Genomic DNA, 18,884 nt, shown 5'->3' on the forward strand with positions numbered 1-18,884 from the left:
TGTTCTAGAAGTCGGCCACATAGATTCGATTATTTAAATCAAAAAATAATCGGGAATACGAGAGCGAGATATCGATCGTAATTTTGAAAAAAGAAAAAGAAGAAAAAAAAACAGAGAAAAAAGAATAGAACGAAGAAATTATAGAATTAAAAGGATTCCTTTCGAAAATTAAATCCAAATTGATCGCATTTGTACCGGAGAATTCTCGCCAACTGAGGTGGGCCACAATAAAATACAGTAACTTTGCCCTTTTTTCTATCTTGAAGTTGCTTGAACACTTTGTCCCAATTTGGACGGCCAGCGTTCGTTCTTGTTTTCAATCCCGTGATGAGATCTCGTTTTTCCTAAGGAGTAAGATAAGGAGGACAAAAAAAAAAGAAAAAAAAAAAGAAAAAGAGAAAAAAATCATTTTATCATAGTTCTTCATGAGATTAGATTTTTATCAAAGGAAAAATAAATGAACCTTTTCGTGAAGTAAATCCATTGCCAGTTGCAAGCCTACAGCCTTCATGTCGTTCTTTTGTAATGCACTTGTAATATACATGTGCATTTCGAGAAAACGTTCCATGGCTATACCTAATTCGGCCTGTTCCATCTCGAGTTGTGATAGTAAGTTGACGAACCATTCGAAGGAACGTTGATCTCGATTGATCCAGAAGAAATCGACCTATGTGTCAAGAATTAGATCAACTTTTATAATATATTCGATTATACGCGACGACGATTTCGATGGATTGTTACATTTTTTACTAATCATTTTCTTTTCCTAATGATTTCTAATCACCTTTCGTAGATGCATCACAGTAGGTGGTATTTCGTTAGCCCAAGAAAATTTGCATTTAGGACAAGTATGCCTAGCTTCCCAATATCGATGCATGATCGATTGAAGGATAGAAGCGAATGGGGTTACTCCGATACCGGTTGCAATTAATACTGCGTGCTGTGCTTGGAATATATGACTCGAGGGTGCACCGTATGGACCATCCAAAAATATCTAAATCAAGATTCATTATCGGTACGTTATCGGATTATTTTCCATCGGACATTTTAATTGTTAACTTATAACTGATGATATAATAAATTGGTTCACCTCTAATGGTTTTCCAACTGGATAATTTATAGTTGTATTCGATGCCGTTTCGATTCTAATTTCTATCGTTTTAGTTTTCTCATATACTTTAGTTTCTTCGAATATTTTGTTGAATCTTCCTTCCTCTGCAGTTTCCTGTCCGACCGAGGAAGCTGGAGAGTTAATATTTTTCTGTTCTGTGATCGTCGTCGTGGCTGAAAAAAAAAAGAAAAAAAGGAAAGAATTACAGACAATCGTTTGTTTGTAACAATTATTCTCCATAAAAAAAATAATTCCAATGGATTTTTTTTTTTCTTATTAAAGTTTACCGCTGTTCAAGTTCGTTCCTCCTTCTTCGTATTCGCAATTTTCAAAACTCGGCGTTTTAAACGCTATTATTGTGGGTTTCGTTCTCATGTATCGAAAACTCTGAGCCAGGGATTTGTTTTGCGGGCTTAGATAAGCTATGCCTAAAGATTTCATGCGAGCCTGGCGTATCTGACATTCGTCGAAACTCCTTTCGGATTCTGATCTCCCATAATCGCGTAATCTATATGTTAACGAAGTTAATTATTTACAAATTTTTTTAATAAAATATTTCTCGATTCGCGATGACATTAGCTTAATTTAATCGATACTTACGCGATCAAACGTTGTTTGTTCTTATATCTCGTTTGCATATCAGGAACTGAAAATGATTTTTCTAATGGCATTTTACTGGCCAATAAAAATTGACGTAATTTCGGTTCCTTTGTCATTTTAATCACCTTTGGTGTACCTATTTCAAACGATCAATCTTATTAATTTACGTAAAATTTTAACGTGGAAAATCGTATTTGCTGTCATCATTTGCTTACATTCCGGAGTTTTCAAAAATGTTCCATTTTCATTGATCGATGGATTTGATGAGGGTGAAGGTTTAACGTCAGGAACGAAAACGAGATTATCGATACCACGTGAATCGGGTAACGAGCATGTTTCTTCCTTTTCTTCTTTGCCTAATTTAATTCTGAGAAATCTACAAAGAGTTTGATAAGTTTTGGAAAATAATTTAAATCCATTAAATGATTTAATTAATTTCGTAATATTTATAACGCTTGAGTATAGGCAACACGCTTTATATTCTGACGCCCCGTTCGGTAGGCAATACGTTTATATATATATATATATATATATATATATATATATATATATATATATATATATGTAAGCGATGTTGCATAATTTTAGGAGCTTAAAAATTTTACTGGTCGATAATAGCACTTGCAACATTAGAGTGCAGGTGAGAAATTTTTTTAGCCCCTTTAATAGGCAATATGTATACATTTTTTTTTTTTATAGCAAAAGTTAATATGGATTATGTTGCAAGCGCTTTTACCGACTACGTGCAAAGTGTTGCATGCTTTCAAGCGCAATATTAATAAACTCACGATTTTTTACGTGTAAGATTAACGTTGTTACTAGCATTATCGACGGATAAATCGTCGCCACGATGGAGTTTCATGTGTTCCCTCTCGAAATATAAATACAGGCTGTTGGTCCATTCACCCACAGCTCGTATGTGAAGCCATATATAATCTGTCAAGAAAGAAAATACAGAGTAGGTCGATGAATATCACAATATGTAGATTATGTCGGTCATTACGCGATTGAAATTTATTCTGGACTCGTTTCTTTGTCTTCAGAACCTTGAACTCATTTCGTTTCTTTCTTTAGTTCGCTAAATACGTCAACGATACCATTCGAACACGAAATTCGTTCGCGTGATAAAAATAAATAAAGAGATAGAAAAAACAAACGGTTCATTAATTATTCGTTTAAATATCTTACGTCAAATATGTTTGCAATCTAAATTAAAAGTAGAATTAATTAAAGGGAAACGATCATTAATCACCTTCTTGTTCCGGAGCACTGCTGATAGTGAACGGATGCCATTCGTAACGTGCTATCACTGGTATATTAACGAAAACGTAATCACCGGGATGAAAGTCAAAATTTGGTGGCCGTTTGATCACCAGATGAGTTACTTTTGAAGGTAGCAAGAGACCGGAACTTATGTAAGTTTTCCCACGTTGAGAACGAGACCATGCGAGTCTTCGTATCCTTTCGATTAAATAAATCGCTCCTGGACCGACGAACCATTTCCAAAAGTTAGGTCCATGGAATATCATTAAAATCCAGAATGGTACGTAAAGCAGATGCGACCAATAGAAGATCTGTTAAATACATAAGAGAGAGAGAGAGAGAGAGAAAGAGAGAGAGAGAGAGAGAGAGAAAGAGAGAGAAAGAGAGAGAAAGAGAGAGAAAAAGAGAGAGAGAGAGAGAGAAAGAGAGAGAGAGAGAAAAAGAGAGAGAGAAAAAGAGAGAGAGAGAAAGAGAGAGAGAGAGAGAGAGAGAGAGAGAAACGAGAAAATTATTTTCATTAAGAAATTATGAAATTGGCATTGAATGTTTCTTTGTTCAATTTTTTTTCCTTTCTTTTTCTTTTTACCTCGAAACACCCGCCACGTCTTACAAATGGCAGCGAACAGACGGTCATTACAACGAGTATGACAATTAGGGCTATACCGGTAGGATTAGCACAACCTTCCACCAATCCGAATAATTTTGGCTTGCTAGTGAAAATCCATTCTGTCATGGTAAAATTCGCGTTGTTTAATGTCTTGTCGTTTAAAACAACGATACCTGAAAATAATGAAACGATTTTTGAAGAAAATTTCTTGCTTTCTCTCTTTTTTTTTTTTTTTTTTTTTCTATTTAAATATAAATAAAAGCATTAAGAAAATTTGACTTTAATTTGTTCCAAGCATCTCACAAAATTTTTCTCTCTTTATTTAATATTTTTGTCGTACTCACCGAAATTTAAAAGATGCATGACCGTGTGAACGACACTGAATACAACGATCAAAACCCCAGTCATTTTGTGAAGATATATATGATGATCCAATGGGAGTATCGATGAGAAACCATTCGTTCGTAAAAATGTTATGCATTGCCTTAGCATCAGAACAAGAACGAACGAACAGTTGAAGTTCAAGCATTGACCTGCGATTTCGTGAAATATTTTTTGTTGTAAAATAAATAAAAATTCTTTGGCGCAGAAATATTTTTATTTTGTGTTCCATAAAAAAAGCTAATTTTATTTCACTAAAATTTTGCGTAATGTTACCGCAAGCACGTGCCAGGATCACGTAGCCATTCCATCGTCGATATTGAAAGATTCTCGAGACGAAGAGGGTTGCGTTTATAGTTAGAAAGAGCGATATGAACGCTATGTAAACGTAATTATTTTTCATGTAGGGCTTCGTTAACTGATAGGGTCGTAACGACTTTAAAAATCCAAGGAAAGATTTTTTTTTGTCTTTCGGCTTTGGTGGGACCAACCAACGATCTATGCTGCAATTTAATTGAATTTAATTAACGATCCGATCGAACGAAAAGAAATTGATTTAATTTGAGGAAAATTATTTTTTCTTTTATTATTATTATTATTATTATTATTATTATTATTATTATTATTATTATTATTATTATTATTATTATTATTATTATTATTATTATTATTATTATTATTATTATTATTATTATTATTATTATTATTATTATTATTATTATTATTATTATTATTATTATTATTATTATTGTTAATATTGTTATTGTTATTTAAAAAGATCTCAATTCTAATCCGAGAAATTTATAAAAATATAATCCAATCGTATTGATCCTATTGAAATAATAAAACTTATTTATTATTTATAGGCTGATTTATTCGATCATATAGATAGATAGAATCGACACGAACCTAATCGATAAATTTTCCAACAATCCTTCGTGTTTCTCCAATTGCTTTTTCAATCCCTCGAACGTGATCGCACCACGGTTACAGGCATCAGCATCCTCGACAAGTGCCATTGTTAGATCCTCGATCTGTTCGTCGCTGAATTTCATTCCATTTTCTTCCATGCACGCTCTCATCACGTGTTCCAGTTCTCGATGTTGAATCAGACCGTCGCCTTTTTATTGTACAAATTTTTAAGAATTAAAAAAAAGGAAAAAATGTTTTTCATAAAAAAAAAAAAAAAAAATACATTTTTTTCACGTTAAATCGTTATAAATGATTTTTAGATTTTGCGAAATGACCAACCATCTATATCGTAGACTTTGAAAAGAAATTTGATTTTGTCGTCGGCAGATTTTCCAGCAAATTCGTGCATGGCGTCGATAAATTCTTGAAGCGATATAGTCCCAGAATTGTCTTTGTCGAATATTTGAAAGACACGTTCCGTGAAGAATGGCTGAAAATCGATTTAATTCGTTAAGACATTTCGCTTATTATAGAATGAATTATTTTAGAAAATTTATCGTTGGAACGCAGGATCGCATTTATTCTTTTAAAGATCGTAGGTGTTACTCTCATTACGAGATCTCAAAATTTGTCAAATTTATAGGCATTCTTTCTTTTTTTTTTTCTTAAATTCTATCTTCTCTTTTTGAATTTTTTGTCTTCGTTAAATATATTAGGCTATTTTTCGTTTATATATTGTTTTCTTCTTTTATCTTTTTTATATATAAGATTTCAAAGTGTAATAGTATGGAAAAGCGAGGGCCCAGTTTGCGTCTAATAAGATCTTATGATAAATTCGATCCTGGATTGTAATGCGTTAAAGAAAATATTATTCATTTTTTCGTTTCGTTCAAAGTAATCTACATTCATGCCTCCTGCCTACGTTCTTCGATGTGACTATCTTCTTGAATTCCTCATGACGTATTTCCTTTTGATTGCCCACTGTCTGCTTGAAAATATTTTCTAACCATTCCAGGCTACGTTTGTCAAAGCCCGCACGTGGTCTGTCGAATTTAATGAATTATAAAAATAAAAAAAAAAAAAAGTGAAAAAAGTAGAAAAACTTCGATCGTCAATTAGTTTTAAATGTTTTAAATGTCTTCATGTCAACCTTAATTATTGACTATACCTTGGATTGCTGACGTTGTAAATGAATTCCATGATTTGGACGGACGTTACATATCCAAAATTGTCTTGATCGATCAATCGAAAGAGTTTGTCTACTACCTAAAAATTGACATCAGTTTTAAAGGGACGAAAGGAGAAAAAAGTCCGATCATATTCTCACCCCTTTAGTACAGAACAATTGAACGAAACTGGTAAAGTTCAATGGTTTCTCGGCGCACAAAACGAACGCTACGCTTTCGATTTGATCGATGAAATCGTGTTGCTTTTCGTTTCTGAAAGGAAGAAAAGGAGAAAAAGAAAAAAAGAAAAAAGCATTAAGATGACATAAAACAAGTAATCGAAGAAGAAAATTTAATCGAGGAATATTATAATCTACCCTTACGTTAATCTACCCTTCATAAATTCGAACCACTCGTCCTGCCTTAATAATTCGTCTCGATCCTGATCGAACAGTCCAAACAATTTTTCGAGAAAAATCTGGAAAAGAAAAATGAAGAAAAAAAACAAAACAAAAATTGAGACAAAAACATAAATGAAAACAAAAAAAGGATCGTTCTTTTTCGATCCTGGTAGGAAGACCCTGTACCAAATATAAAAATGATCTTTTGTGCAGGATGAAAGTGGTAACCAATCTTTACTTGCGGACTTTCATAACACACGGATTTAGCCTTTTATTATATTAATTATAGTCGCTCTCTGAGTGCTCGTATTATACCTTCGGGCTTACATTTTTCATGATTACTGTAAAATGGGTCATTGCCAGCGGTATAATCATCGTCTTATGTGTCATTTCTCTCTCTCTCTCTCTCTCTCTCTTTCTTTTTCTTATCTCTTGGGAAAGAGATGGAAATATCGTATAAAAAAAAAAAAAAAATAAAAAAGAGGGAACTCTAATAATCATCGCATTTTCACATTACAAGATCTAAAGATTTATATCTTCCGATTGAATTTTTAATCGAAAAAAATAAAAAAAGAAAAAAAAGAAAAAAAAAGGAAGAAAGAATTGGAGTAATCTGATATTACTATTAATGTATCTTCTGATTCAAGGATCATCGATAATCATCGATAATAAAACAAGGATCCGATGATCCAACGATAATCGATCGATCTTGTTTCAATGTTATTCTTTGGTTTATTCGATAAATAATTCATTTTTTTTTATTTGTCGATTGAAAAATTAAAAATTTTCTAACTGCGATAGTATTAGAATTATTGATAGACTATTACGTGCAATTTTTTCGATTGGTCCCTTTTTTCAAATGACATGATCTCAATTTCTGTTTCTTTTTTCTTTTTTCTTCTTTTTTTTCTTTCTTTTTTTTTTTCTTCTAACTAAGGAATAATTGTTTCTAAGATATCAATCATTGATTGATTCAGTTTGTATAATATTATATTTCACGTGATTGAGAATGGTTTGTTTCATTTCCATTTTGATTTTGTTTAATTAATTTAAGATACGATAAATGTTCATTGAGACATTTATAGGATCGTTACGATTTCTCGGAAATTATCATTCGTATTAATTAAAAATTAAAATAAGAAATAAATCGAATTACAATTAATAATTATAAAAATAAAATCGAAGGAAGAAAATAATTAAAGAAAGAAGATAAAAATGAGTGTAAATTAATAACATAGAAGAAAAAAAGAGGGAGAAAAAAGTAAGATAAGAAACATGGGCGCGAACAAGGAGAGAAGGAAACGAGAGTGTTCAAACACTCATATCGGAGGATGTGATGCAGACTTTTCGTCGAGCAATTAAGAGAAGAAAAAGAAAAAGAAAGAAGGAAAGGAAGAAAGAAAGAAAGAAAGAAAGAAATAGATAAATGAAAGAAGAAAAAAAAGAGATAGACAGATAGATAGAGAGATAAAATGCCAGAGGCACCACCAACCAAGGTCATTCGAGCCTTAGGCGAATGAACACCTTGATCGAAAAGTAACCTGGTCCTTCGATAGTATAGTCTCTCGTCTCCTTCGATTGTGTCGTCATGATCGCCTTAGAATTACTAGATATTTCCTACTACTGTTGCTGTGCTTCTGAGAGAAACTGATAGATCTGTCTCTCTCTTTCTCTCTCAAGTTTACGTCGTAAGAAAGATTAGCTGATCGATTAGGATCGTGCGTAGCTCGCCCACAAATCACTTTTGTTTAATACTGTAATAACATATCTTTCGATATTTTCTCTCTCTCTCTCTCTTTCTTTCTCATAAAATGATTTATCGCTTTGATCTAGTCTCGATAATTTCTTTTTTCTTTTCTCTCTCCTGTTTCTTTTTTTAAAGCCAATTTTGCCAGTTCAATTTTGTTTCGCGTGTGAACGTTTTCGTTTTATTATACAGGATGAATCAAAAGTTTCATAAAAGTTCATTATTATACTCTTTCGAGATTTTCTCGGCTAATTCTTTTCTTTGTTTGTTATTCTTTTCTTTCCCCTTTAGATTGAAAAATTACGAGGCCCAATTAGAAGTTTAAAAAGATTTCGAAGAAGCGCGATCGATTTTTGTAATCGGTTAGGAACTTTCATTCTTTTTTTTTTTTTTTTTTTTTTTTTTTTAAGCATATCTAGAAACTTTTGGCACGTCCTGTATTTTCTCTTTTTTTTTTGTTTGGATTTCTTTTCCTTTCTTTCTTTTTCTTTCTTTTTTTTTTTTCTTCTTTTTCTCGAAGCGTGCCCGTCACTTTAATTTCGGGACGTGCGAGTGTATTTGTTTGTGCGTGTAGTTTATTTGAGAAAGAGATCGAGAATTCTTGATTGGGAGGATACAACGTAATTAGTAGGTGACACTGCAATTGTAATTGAGATGGTAAATCGGTGTATCATGCTCAATCAGATCATTCGATTTCTTTTTTCTTTTCTCCTTCTCCTTCTCCCGCCCCCCCCCTCTCTCTCTTTCTCCTTTTGCATGATTGGCTTACACTACAGTGATTTTAGTTTTATTTTTTTTCAATTCTTTCTTTTTTTTTTTTTTTTTTTTTTTTATTTTAAAAATAATTATCAATTAGTATGAATGTATGTACCTGATCTTGGAACAATTTCCTGAATACTTCTTTCGTGTAACGGTTGTCCTCATTCAACAATTCAGAACATTCCTTCAATATCGCTGTTCTTCGTTTCTCGATGAGGCATTCCTCTTCCATGCAACTTATACTCTCTTCCATGGTCACCTTTTTGTCGTTGTGCTTGTGGTTGCTCTTTCTTTCTTTCTTTCTTTTTTTCTTTTTTCCTTATAATAAAAATTTTCCCTTTCTCCTTATTTCCCCTTCCCGTCCGAAAGAAAATAATTAACACCCTCGAAAATACAAATGGACGATTATCAAAATTTATCGTAATTCGCGTATATACTACGGCTGATGTTTCTTCTGTGAGAATTTACGTGGAAAGCAAAGAAAGAAAAAAAATCAGCAAAGAAAAAGAAAACAAACAAACGGGTTTTGTCTTCATTCACGACCTTCTACGTTTGTTCCTTGAAAAGAACAAAAAAAAAAAAAAAAAGAAAGAGAAAAGAAAAAGAAAAAGAAAATGAAAAAGAAAAAGAAAAAAGAAGAAAACAACAACGACGACGACGACGACGACGACGACGACGACGACGACGACGACAACAACAAAAAGTAAAATGAAAGAGATGTAAACTTCACTGCGAGACAAACATAAGGGGAAGAGAAGTACATGTATTATTGATTTGTATCAATATCGATTAATGAGAAATAAGTAAAATACACATTAAGAGATAATTTCGAACGTTTTTAGAATAATCCAATAATTTTCGCAACTCTAAACTTATAACAGTCTGTATTACCGCGTTGAAGATGTACGTAAATAAGTAAGTAAGTAAGTAAGTAAGTAAGTAAGTAAGTAAGTAAGTAAGTAAGTAAATACGTGAGAGAACGTTTTCGTTCGTTCGCGGCCGACTGGAGACGCGTAAACTCGTTAAATGAAAGTCGACGTGTTGTGGAGAAGTTCGAGGATCGAATACATAAGCTTATGTGTGTTTGTCTGTTAATACGTGTGATGTATGTGTGTGTGATCAAGAGAGTAGGTGAAAAATAATGTGTGAGAGAGAGAGAGAGAGAGAGAGAGAGGGAGAGAAAAGAGATGTGAAGAAGAAGAGAAGGACAGATATATTATGTGTCCCTATGCCAATCCAGATCATGTGTGGAGATGAAAGAGACAGAATACCTTTCACTTTTCGGCCATATAGATCTCTTTCTTTTCAATAATAATGTAATTATTATATTATAAGAGGTATGAGAGAGAGAGAGAGAGAGAGAGAGAGAGAGAGAGAGAGAGAGAGAAAAGAAACCAAATTAGTGTCAAAATATCAGAGGCTTAACAACTGTGTTTTATACTCGTGAATTTTCATTAATGAAAGAATTTGGTTGATCGTTAATATGATCACATTTATTTTATATTATTTATTATTTATATTTAATCATACTTTACAAATATTATATATATACATATACATATATATATATATATATATCTGCATTTTATTTATGAATATTTATTTGTCGAGTAAAATCATTTCGTCAAAATATATCCGATTAAATTTATTTAAGAAACAAACATTTCTTTAGTTATTTATAAAAAAAAAATTTTTCTAAGCTCTTACTTTATATATTTAGATTTATAAGTACACGAATAGTTCGTAATGGCTTTGCCTTAGAATCAAATTCATTGAATGAAATAGAATTAAAATAATAGAATATATGAATATAACGTACATAATATTTACATATAGTAAACATATTAAAGTTCTTGGTAATGAATATCAAAAGATTAATTGTGATTTTGATTAACATCTTTATTAAAATTAAGATCATCGTCGTCATCGACGTGTCATTATCATCATCATCATCGTCATCATCATCATTATCATCATTATCATTATTATTAACATTTTTTCTCTTCTCCTTTTTTTTCTTTTTCTTTTCTTTCTTTTCTTGTTTCGTCGGCACCTGCAGGTGAGCTGACACAACTTTGAGAGTTTCGGTATAACCGGATTCCATCATAAATTTATCGGTGAAACGGGCTTGGTATTCTTTCGGTTTATATTCGAATCGCAATCTTCAGTATTTTTGATCACAACTCTCCGACAAATATTTTTTTTCTTCTCTTTTTTTCCTTCTTAAATATATATATATATATATTTACTTATATATATATACATATATATATATATATATATATATATATATATATATATATATATATATATATATTGTATTTACGTACAACATATATTATATTTAAACATGCGTAAGATGAAAGATTCTGTTTTAATAAAAATTATCTTGTAATAATGTCGAGTATCGACCATTCGTTTATAATGTTTACGTCAGTTTATGCTGTTAACCGATGTGTGAGAAAGAGAGAAAGAGAAAGAGAGAAATAGAGAGAGAGAGAGAGAGAGAGAGAGAGAGAGAGAGAGAGAGAGAGAGAAAAGGAACATATCAATTGTAGCATATCGAATTTATTTGTTAAGTAAACACGTTATTTACCAATACATTCAGATTTATATATCACTCGATTAGAATTATAAATTTGAAAATGTATGTTATGATAATAAATTTCTATTCTATTCGCGTTGATTAGAAAACGTTTCGAAAAAATATATAGAAAAATAATCATTCTACGTTTCCTTCTATTCTATTGATAAATATCTTGAATTATAGCCTCGACGACCATGATAATGGAGATATGTAATTTAGTTATGTCATTACTATATTTGTAAATGTCAGGGTAAAAGAAGATTTTGTAGTGACTAGTTCTACCATTATTATAACTACAAAGAAGATTCAATGTAAATATAGCGTTGAGAGTGTATTTTTTATAATTGATTTTTAAGATGGTTGAATAAAAAAATGAATAAAATAAATAACAAAAAGGAAAAAAAAGAATAGGCATAAAGGAGATAGGAAACAAACTAATTGGAAAATGAAAAATATCATGAAATTTTTGTTTTCACGCTATCACGTGAATCATTATTTCTTTCTTTTTTCTTTTTTTTTTTCTTTTTTTTTTTTTTTTTTTAATACGTTTTTCCATACTCTAGATTATTAAATGTTGCTCCGGCAGTTAGAGTACGATTCGTTCATTCAAGTTTTTCACGATGGTCAATGTTACAATGAACGAAGAAGTCGTCCTGTCGAGTTTTCGATACCGTTTGCGATCCATAAAATTCGTCATCGAAGCGCTTGCGCGAGTTTAACGAGTCGATGGCATTTGAGCTTTACAAAGGAACTAACCGTGAACGAACTCAACCTGACTGTTGAACTGAACTTATCAGTGAATTATTATCAGTGAATTATTCCAAAATGTTTTTCGGTTCGTATGATAGAAACGAATATGAAGGGAAGATTGAAATTTGAACGTTTTTAAGATGATTCGTTGGCCATCCGAACGAAATTCATCCGATCAATGATTCCTTAATTGAAAGAATTTTTTTATTCGTTCGACTCGACGAAGGTTCGTTTCATTTCTTATTCTTTCCCCGTTGTTTTTTTTCTCTTCTCTTTTCTTCTCTTTTACAACAGATTTGAAGTTTTTTTTCCCTTCGGAAAGAAAATCATTGATTGTTATTTGCGATTGGTGCAGATGTCATCGCGGAAGGAATTTTGGTTCGTCGGTGTTCTATTTTGGATCAATTGTATCTCTATCGTGATCGAATCTTACAATGTACCGTGCACCTTTAATACTATGTGTATGTGTTGGGTGCAGGATGATGAAGATTTCACGAAGATGGATATCACTTGTATGGGAGTACCATTTGCTAGATTTCCCGGTACGTATCATCTTTTCTTATTTGACAATGACTTCATCGATGGCTTATAATTCCAATGATTTATTAAATGCGTGTCTTTAGACGTGTCAGTGAGTTATGTCGCCCAATTGGACATAGTCGGATCTGGGATGCAAATACTCGATAATGATGCACTCGAAAGTTCAATTGGCGTCGAAGCTTTGGGATTAATGAGTAATCGACTTGTCAGTATCGGTGATACCTCTCTTCGGTAATTAATGATTTTCATTCGATCATATTATTTTCGATCTTTCTCAATGAAATAAATTAAGATCTGTTTTAGAGTCGTAGCCGATAGTCTTCGTTCGTTGGATCTAAGTTACAATGCTTTAGAGGATATACCGTTTAGAACTTTTGGAGATTTGAAAAAATTAAATTGGCTGAACATGCACAGGTTTGTAAGATTCATTACGATATCATTAGTTATCATTATTGCTAAAAGAATATTTTTTATTTTTTTATTTTTTTTTTTTTTTTTAGCAATCATTTGACATCGCTCGACGGTGACTGGGGTTATTTGAAGAGTACATTACGCAATGGTTTTTTCGGTGATAATTCCATCATCGAAGTACCGAAAATATTTTCAACCTTCGATTCGCTCGTCTGGCTCAACTTGGACAATAACAATATTGAAAATCTTGCTGAGGAATCTTTACCACCTAACATTCATACACTTAGCATGAATAATAATCTTCTTAAATCATTTCCATCGTCGTTAGGTACATTGATAAACCTAGATTGGCTTTATCTTCGTGGAAATGATATGAAGCAATTGGAATTACCGATATTCCAAAGTTCAAGCTTGGAGCTGATCGACGTTAGTGAAAATTCGATCGAATGGATCCATGCTTTAACCACCGCTAATAAAACACTTAAGATCAATGATTTCAATTTGGACAACAATAAGTTGACATCTTTACCTACCGGTATATTTGATCGTTTGGAGGCTAGAAGGATTCATCTTTCGTCTAACGGCATTAGAAATATCGACGACGATGCCTTTCGTAGTTTGGAAAACAGTTTGGAGTATTTGAACTTGGAGAACAATGATTTACCATGCGTGCCGGTTGCTATCAATGGACTCAAACGATTGTCCTATCTTTATTTGGCCAACAACGATATACGTAATATTTCGAGCGAGAGTTTTCAAAATTTCGCTGAAAATTTGAAGGCTCTTTCGCTTGCCACAAATAGTTTGGACGCTGTGCCTTCAGCTGCTTTAGCCAGGTACTTTTTCTTTTTTTAAATGGAGAAAGGCTAGTTGGAAAATGTGTACTAATTGGTAATGTAGAAATGTAGTAATTATATATATATGTGTGTGTGTGTGTGTGTGTGTGTGTGTGTGTGTGTATACGTATGGGTTGAAATTAATTGTTCAGTTCGGACGACAGGTGTCAGAGATTGCTTCATTTAAATCTCGGTTATAACAAGATCTCTCACGTGGAGTCAGGCGATTTCGATTGGGCCGAAGATCTCGAGATTTTATTACTTCGTAATAATTTCTTAACCAAACTCAAAGCGGAAGCATTCAAAGGAGCAGGTGCGTTGTGATTTTCATAAATATATATCTAACATATATCAACGAGAAGGTTTTATTAATTTCTTTTAAAACAAAATCCAGGTAAATTGAAAGAGCTCAGTTTATCATTTAATCATCTCACTGAGCTCGACGATGACTGTTTCATTGGGATCGAAAAGAGTCTTGATATATTGGAGCTGAGTTTTGCATTTGCAACGGACAATTTTCCACAACGTGCATTAAGACCTCTGAGCAATTTACTTTGGTTGGTTCTCGACAATAATAATTTTCAATCGATCGAACCAACAGCTTTTTATTCGTTTCAACAATTGCGTTACATCAATCTGGAATCTAATAGATTGCATTACCTACCCGAAAGAATATTTTTATCGACCGTTCATCCAGAATTGAGGGACGTCAAATTGGGATATAATTTTCTCGTGATGATACCAGAATCGACATTTCATAATCTGACCGAATTGAGATCGTTAGATCTTACTGGTAATCGCATAAAAATTCTCGTATCCGGTTCCATCATGGATTGTCCAAAATTAGTGACGATATCATTGGCATACAATAGAATATATAAAATGGATAGAAATGTTTTTTACGGTCTGTCAAGTCTAAGATTTTTACATTTAGAATTCAACAGATTGACCGTCTTAGATTTAGATGCTTTCTCAGAGATTGGTGGTACTGAGTTTGCATTGAACGTTTCTTACAATGCCATATCCTTCATCGATTCTGGATCAACGACGAACAACTTGACTCATCTTGACGTTAGTTTCAACAATATCACGCATTTACCAACCGACACGTTTTGGGGTACACCGGACTTATTGACCCTCGATCTACGTAACAATTTTATTACCAGTCTCGAATCAGGTAAAAGAATCGATGACACGTTTTTATAAAGATGACACATTTGATTACAACGATTCATTTGCAGGAACTTTTGCTCTGAATCAACTGCAAGTATTGAATCTTCGGAACAATAAGATAGAAGGATTAAGAAAACAATCATTTTATGGTTTGCAATCTCTTCAACAACTTGATTTGGGTAACAACGAGATAGCTCAATTGTCTACCGAACAATTCAGAAGCTTAAAAAATTTAAGGATCTTAAATTTCTCTGGTAACAAAATCCGATCTTTACCTAGGGACGTTTTCGAAGGTACTAGATTGGAGATTCTCGATCTTAGTCATAACAAATTCACAGTCGTACCATCGCCATCGTTTATGGAAGTTGGTTACACCTTGAGAGATTTAAACATGGCCGATAATTTTTTGGATCATTTGGATTCGACTGCTTTTCCAACGTCGCAAATGATATCGTTGAATTTGGCACGAAATCGATTGACCATTTTACCGGACAATTCGTTTGTGTCTTTAGGAAAATTGTTGAACCTGAATGTCTCCCATAACACACTTCAAGCAAATTTCAAAGAACTCTTTCATTATCTGCCTAATCTCCGACAACTTTCACTTGCCAATTCTGGATTGAGAATTATCTCACCTTTTCCATTGATAAATCTGAATATTATAGATTTGTCCTTTAATAATATCGAGAGCACAACCGACAGTCAGTTTCAGTATTTGAAGAATCTCAAGATATTGCTGTTAACGAATAATTCGTTGACATCGATGCCAAGCGTCAGATTAAATTTACTTAGGGAACTTGATGTTTCTAGTAATCCAATAGAGGTAAACGAATGAATTTTAATCATCGATCGTAGGACATTGCTTGATCTTGATTTTGATTTTATTTTTATTATCGTAGGAATTGACGAAGGAAAGCTTTTTCGGTTATCTCAGATTAGAAAAGTTGGATTTGAGAAATTTGAATAGAACGAGAGCAGTCGATACGGATTGCCTTCGTTCTTTGAGATATTTGAAGCATCTTAAATTGCAAACCTGGCCGTTAGCTGATGGATTCAATCTTCGTGACATGGTGATTGGATTACCATTGCGAACGATCGAGATACAAGTGACGGAACACTTGTTGAAGCATCAAATACAAAATGCATTCACGAAGCAATTACGAGAATTAACGATAACCGGTACTGATCTAGAAGTGATATCTTCCGAAGCATTTTCTACGATCGAAGGTGGAGAATTGATACTAAGGATAAAGAACACGCGCGTAAGAAGATTCCAATCTGATATATTCCTATCGCTGACAAAGCGATTGACACAGCTGACATTGGACTTGAGGAACAATCACATTAACGAGTTGAGCCCATCGATCATATATGGAAATCTTTCTTGGGAGACTGTTGGTACCAACATGGTCGCAGGTAATATGGAATAAGTTGATTCACGCTGTTTTATATATACACACGCACACACATACACACATATATATATATGTATATATAAAAAAAAATTTGATTATCCTACAGGTGGACTACAAGTATCAGGGAATCCTTTGGAATGCGATTGTGAGATAGCTTGGCTTAGCTTGTGGCTACGAAGATGGCTTCGAGAATCTCGTCAGATTCATACAGCGTCTCAATCAGACGCTAGACAATTAAGAACTATTGCTGGTAGAGCTGTTTGCACCGAGACAACACCTTCATATTCGTCTGATAAAGTTCTTTTAACTTTGGGAACGCCTCATACCGCATGTCAGGCATCTGCACTTAGCTCTGGCAATTACGAGAGATTGGCTAGGACTTGGTTAGCTCTTATTCAACTCATCGTATTGTTGCTTTTTGCTAAATGATTCGTTATGTTTCATCTCTGATGAAAGAGTTAACCGTTTCGTAATTTTGTCACACTTTGAGCTCGAGAAAGCAATCTGAAAATCAAGGACAGAAAGAGTGTGTGCGAGAACAAACAAAAAAAAAAGAAAAATAAAAAAGCGCCTCGGATTTGGTATACAACGAACGTGCGTTCGAATCTCAGAATCTTTTTAACTTTGATTAAAAAGTTAGATTAGCTGACGGAGTATACGGAGTATCGGGGAATGCTTTGTATATACGTACATATGTGTAAGCGTGAGCACGTATGATGTGCGTATGAAAAAGTTAACACGTATGAATGATTTCTTTTTTTTAAATTAATATTAATTGTTTTTTAATTATCCAATAATACACCTGAAAATAGGCAACGCTTTATAATCCGTCGTTAATTACAATTAAAAGTGTTATTTATACATAAAAAATTTTTTAAGCTCCTATATACATGTTACTTCGTACAACATATGTGTATCAAAGGGTTGCCTACCACAAGGGGTTTAAAAAACCGTGTTTTATCGATAAATGGCAACCGAAATTACAATTATCGACGGAGTATGAAGTATTGACTGACTATAGGAGTTTTATTCATTCTAATTTCTACATGAAATTAAATGATATCAGACTTAGATTAAGCTCGGTTAGATCGTGCCTAGAAACTGCCAAGAGGTAATTTCTTTTTTTTTTTTTTTAATATTCGACTATTTTTCAAATAAATTTCATATAAATTAGAGCAAAGATCAAACGTTCGAAAGAATCTTCTTTTTTCAAGTGAGAGTATGTTTGTCGTGCGTTGATGAATGAAAAATTAACATAAAAAAAAAAAAAGAAAAAAAACAAAATGTAAATTAACAATTATACAAATTTTTATGTAACGTTATACATCGAAATTGTCGTTCGATCCTTTTAAACGAAGTTATTCTAAACGAAAAGAAAAAAAAAAAAGAAAGAAAAAGAAAAAACAGACAAAATAACAAAAATTCAGACGAAAGATTAGAAATTGTTCGGCATTAGATGTCTGTTATATTTCTCTTTATTTACAAACAACTATACCTCGTGATTTCGTCCATGCTTTATACAAATGACAAGTAAAAAGGGAGGTTCTCTTGGAAGGGAATAGAAATATATCGCGTGTCAAAAAGAACGACGAAATAAAAAAAAAAAAAAACGTAATAATCGAAAATCGAAATAGAGCAGGTGTGAGGGGGCGGTGTGGAAAGGGCGAGGGGAATGGAGGAGGGGCAAATATCGACTATAATTTTTTTGTGCGAAGGTAGCGTATCTTCTTTCTCTTTTCATAATTTCATCCTCTCTCTCTCTCTCTCTCTTTCTCTGTCTCTCTTTTTTTTCTTTTTTATCTATCTATTTACTGAATTGAAAACAGGGCTGATAAAACTCGATGATAAAGATCTTATCATCCTTGTTATTCATCTTTTTCCGTTTTTATCGCACACGTAAAATGCCGCAGTTTTTCTTTTTTTTTGTTTTATGCAAAAATAATTTTCCTTCCTTTTCTCTCTCTCTTATTCATTTAATTATTTTCGCAAAGGCGGCGCTTGCGTGTGTTGCAAACATCCCTCAACGTTTTCCGGCCAATCGCAGACGTTCTCGTTGGGATTGAAAACGAGATTAACTGGGCAGGGCATATGATGTTTGCGTTCACCTTCGCACATGTAATACATCGTGCAATCGCTTTTGTCTGGGTGATAGGATATGTGATTGTCCTCTTCGTCACAGGTCACTTCGTTCGCTTTAACAATAACGATAATATATAAATTAAATT

General features: G+C 32.9%; 3 protein-coding genes across 6 annotated transcripts in view; 1 reads left to right on the forward strand and 2 right to left on the reverse strand.

The window, feature by feature from the left end:
- Nox (NADPH oxidase) lies at positions 1 to 9,944 on the reverse strand. 3 transcript variants are annotated; one of them, XM_085661733.1, is made up of 20 exons: positions 9,919 to 9,944; positions 9,060 to 9,265; positions 6,424 to 6,518; positions 6,202 to 6,313; positions 6,043 to 6,140; positions 5,797 to 5,917; positions 5,214 to 5,364; positions 4,872 to 5,082; positions 4,239 to 4,465; positions 3,926 to 4,114; positions 3,561 to 3,754; positions 2,964 to 3,285; positions 2,500 to 2,647; positions 1,927 to 2,087; positions 1,712 to 1,847; positions 1,399 to 1,619; positions 1,091 to 1,284; positions 785 to 994; positions 464 to 667; positions 1 to 344 (listed from the first exon to the last, which is right to left on the reverse strand). In XM_085661733.1, the coding sequence occupies exons 2-20, from the start codon at positions 9,198 to 9,200 to the stop codon at positions 147 to 149; spliced, it is 3,333 nt and encodes a 1,110-aa protein (XP_085517859.1). In that variant the 5' UTR covers positions 9,201 to 9,265; positions 9,919 to 9,944; the 3' UTR covers positions 1 to 146. The 3 variants fall into 3 exon arrangements, with proteins under 3 accessions (XP_085517859.1, XP_035740562.1, XP_035740563.1); XM_035884669.2 differs by lacking the exon at positions 9,919 to 9,944 and having other exon boundaries at positions 9,060 to 9,542; XM_035884670.2 differs by lacking the exons at positions 6,043 to 6,140; positions 6,202 to 6,313; positions 6,424 to 6,518; positions 9,060 to 9,265; positions 9,919 to 9,944 and having other exon boundaries at positions 5,786 to 5,900.
- On the forward strand, positions 9,643 to 18,496 carry LOC118449737 (uncharacterized). Of its 2 annotated transcripts, XM_035884668.2 has the most exons (10): positions 9,643 to 10,263; positions 12,640 to 12,826; positions 12,908 to 13,055; positions 13,128 to 13,238; positions 13,325 to 14,071; positions 14,236 to 14,384; positions 14,466 to 15,248; positions 15,313 to 16,067; positions 16,144 to 16,660; positions 16,766 to 18,496. In XM_035884668.2, the coding sequence occupies exons 1-10, from the start codon at positions 10,201 to 10,203 to the stop codon at positions 17,086 to 17,088; spliced, it is 3,783 nt and encodes a 1,260-aa protein (XP_035740561.2). In that variant the 5' UTR covers positions 9,643 to 10,200; the 3' UTR covers positions 17,089 to 18,496. The 2 variants fall into 2 exon arrangements, with proteins under 2 accessions (XP_035740561.2, XP_085517858.1); XM_085661732.1 differs by lacking the exons at positions 9,643 to 10,263; positions 12,640 to 12,826 and having other exon boundaries at positions 12,942 to 13,055; positions 13,117 to 13,238.
- The window catches only part of Cht7 (chitinase 7), a 22,719-nt gene continuing 21,933 nt past the window's right edge, over positions 18,099 to 18,884 (reverse strand). Inside the window, exon 16 of the mRNA XM_035884671.2 lies at positions 18,099 to 18,851. Within this exon, the coding sequence (XP_035740564.2) occupies positions 18,637 to 18,851 (215 nt within the window). The 3' untranslated portion in view covers positions 18,099 to 18,636. The remainder of the gene's footprint in view (positions 18,852 to 18,884) is intronic.

Source organism: Vespa mandarinia, chromosome 15 (assembly GCF_050613455.1).
Source record: "Vespa mandarinia isolate Hongniang chromosome 15, ASM5061345v1, whole genome shotgun sequence".
Classification (NCBI taxonomy): Eukaryota; Metazoa; Arthropoda; class Insecta; order Hymenoptera; family Vespidae; genus Vespa; species Vespa mandarinia.

Excerpts from the sequence above, each read along its gene's own strand:
- Nox (XM_085661733.1), bottom strand. The coding sequence starts at position 9,200 with ATGGAAGAGAGTATAAGTTGCATGGAAGAGGAATGCCTCATCGAGAAA. Across the intron at positions 6,519-9,059 it reads GGAAATTGTTCCAAGATCAG|ATTTTTCTCGAAAAATTGTT; the intron begins GTACATACATTC and ends TTTCTTTTCCAG. Across the intron at positions 5,365-5,796 it reads AGATAGTCACATCGAAGAAC|CCATTCTTCACGGAACGTGT; the intron begins GTAGGCAGGAGG and ends ATCGATTTTCAG.
- LOC118449737 (XM_035884668.2), top strand. The coding sequence starts at position 10,201 with ATGAAAGAGACAGAATACCTTTCACTTTTCGGCCATATAGATCTCTTT. Across the intron at positions 12,827-12,907 it reads ACCATTTGCTAGATTTCCCG|ACGTGTCAGTGAGTTATGTC; the intron begins GTACGTATCATC and ends GCGTGTCTTTAG. Across the intron at positions 15,249-15,312 it reads TATTACCAGTCTCGAATCAG|GAACTTTTGCTCTGAATCAA; the intron begins GTAAAAGAATCG and ends ATTCATTTGCAG.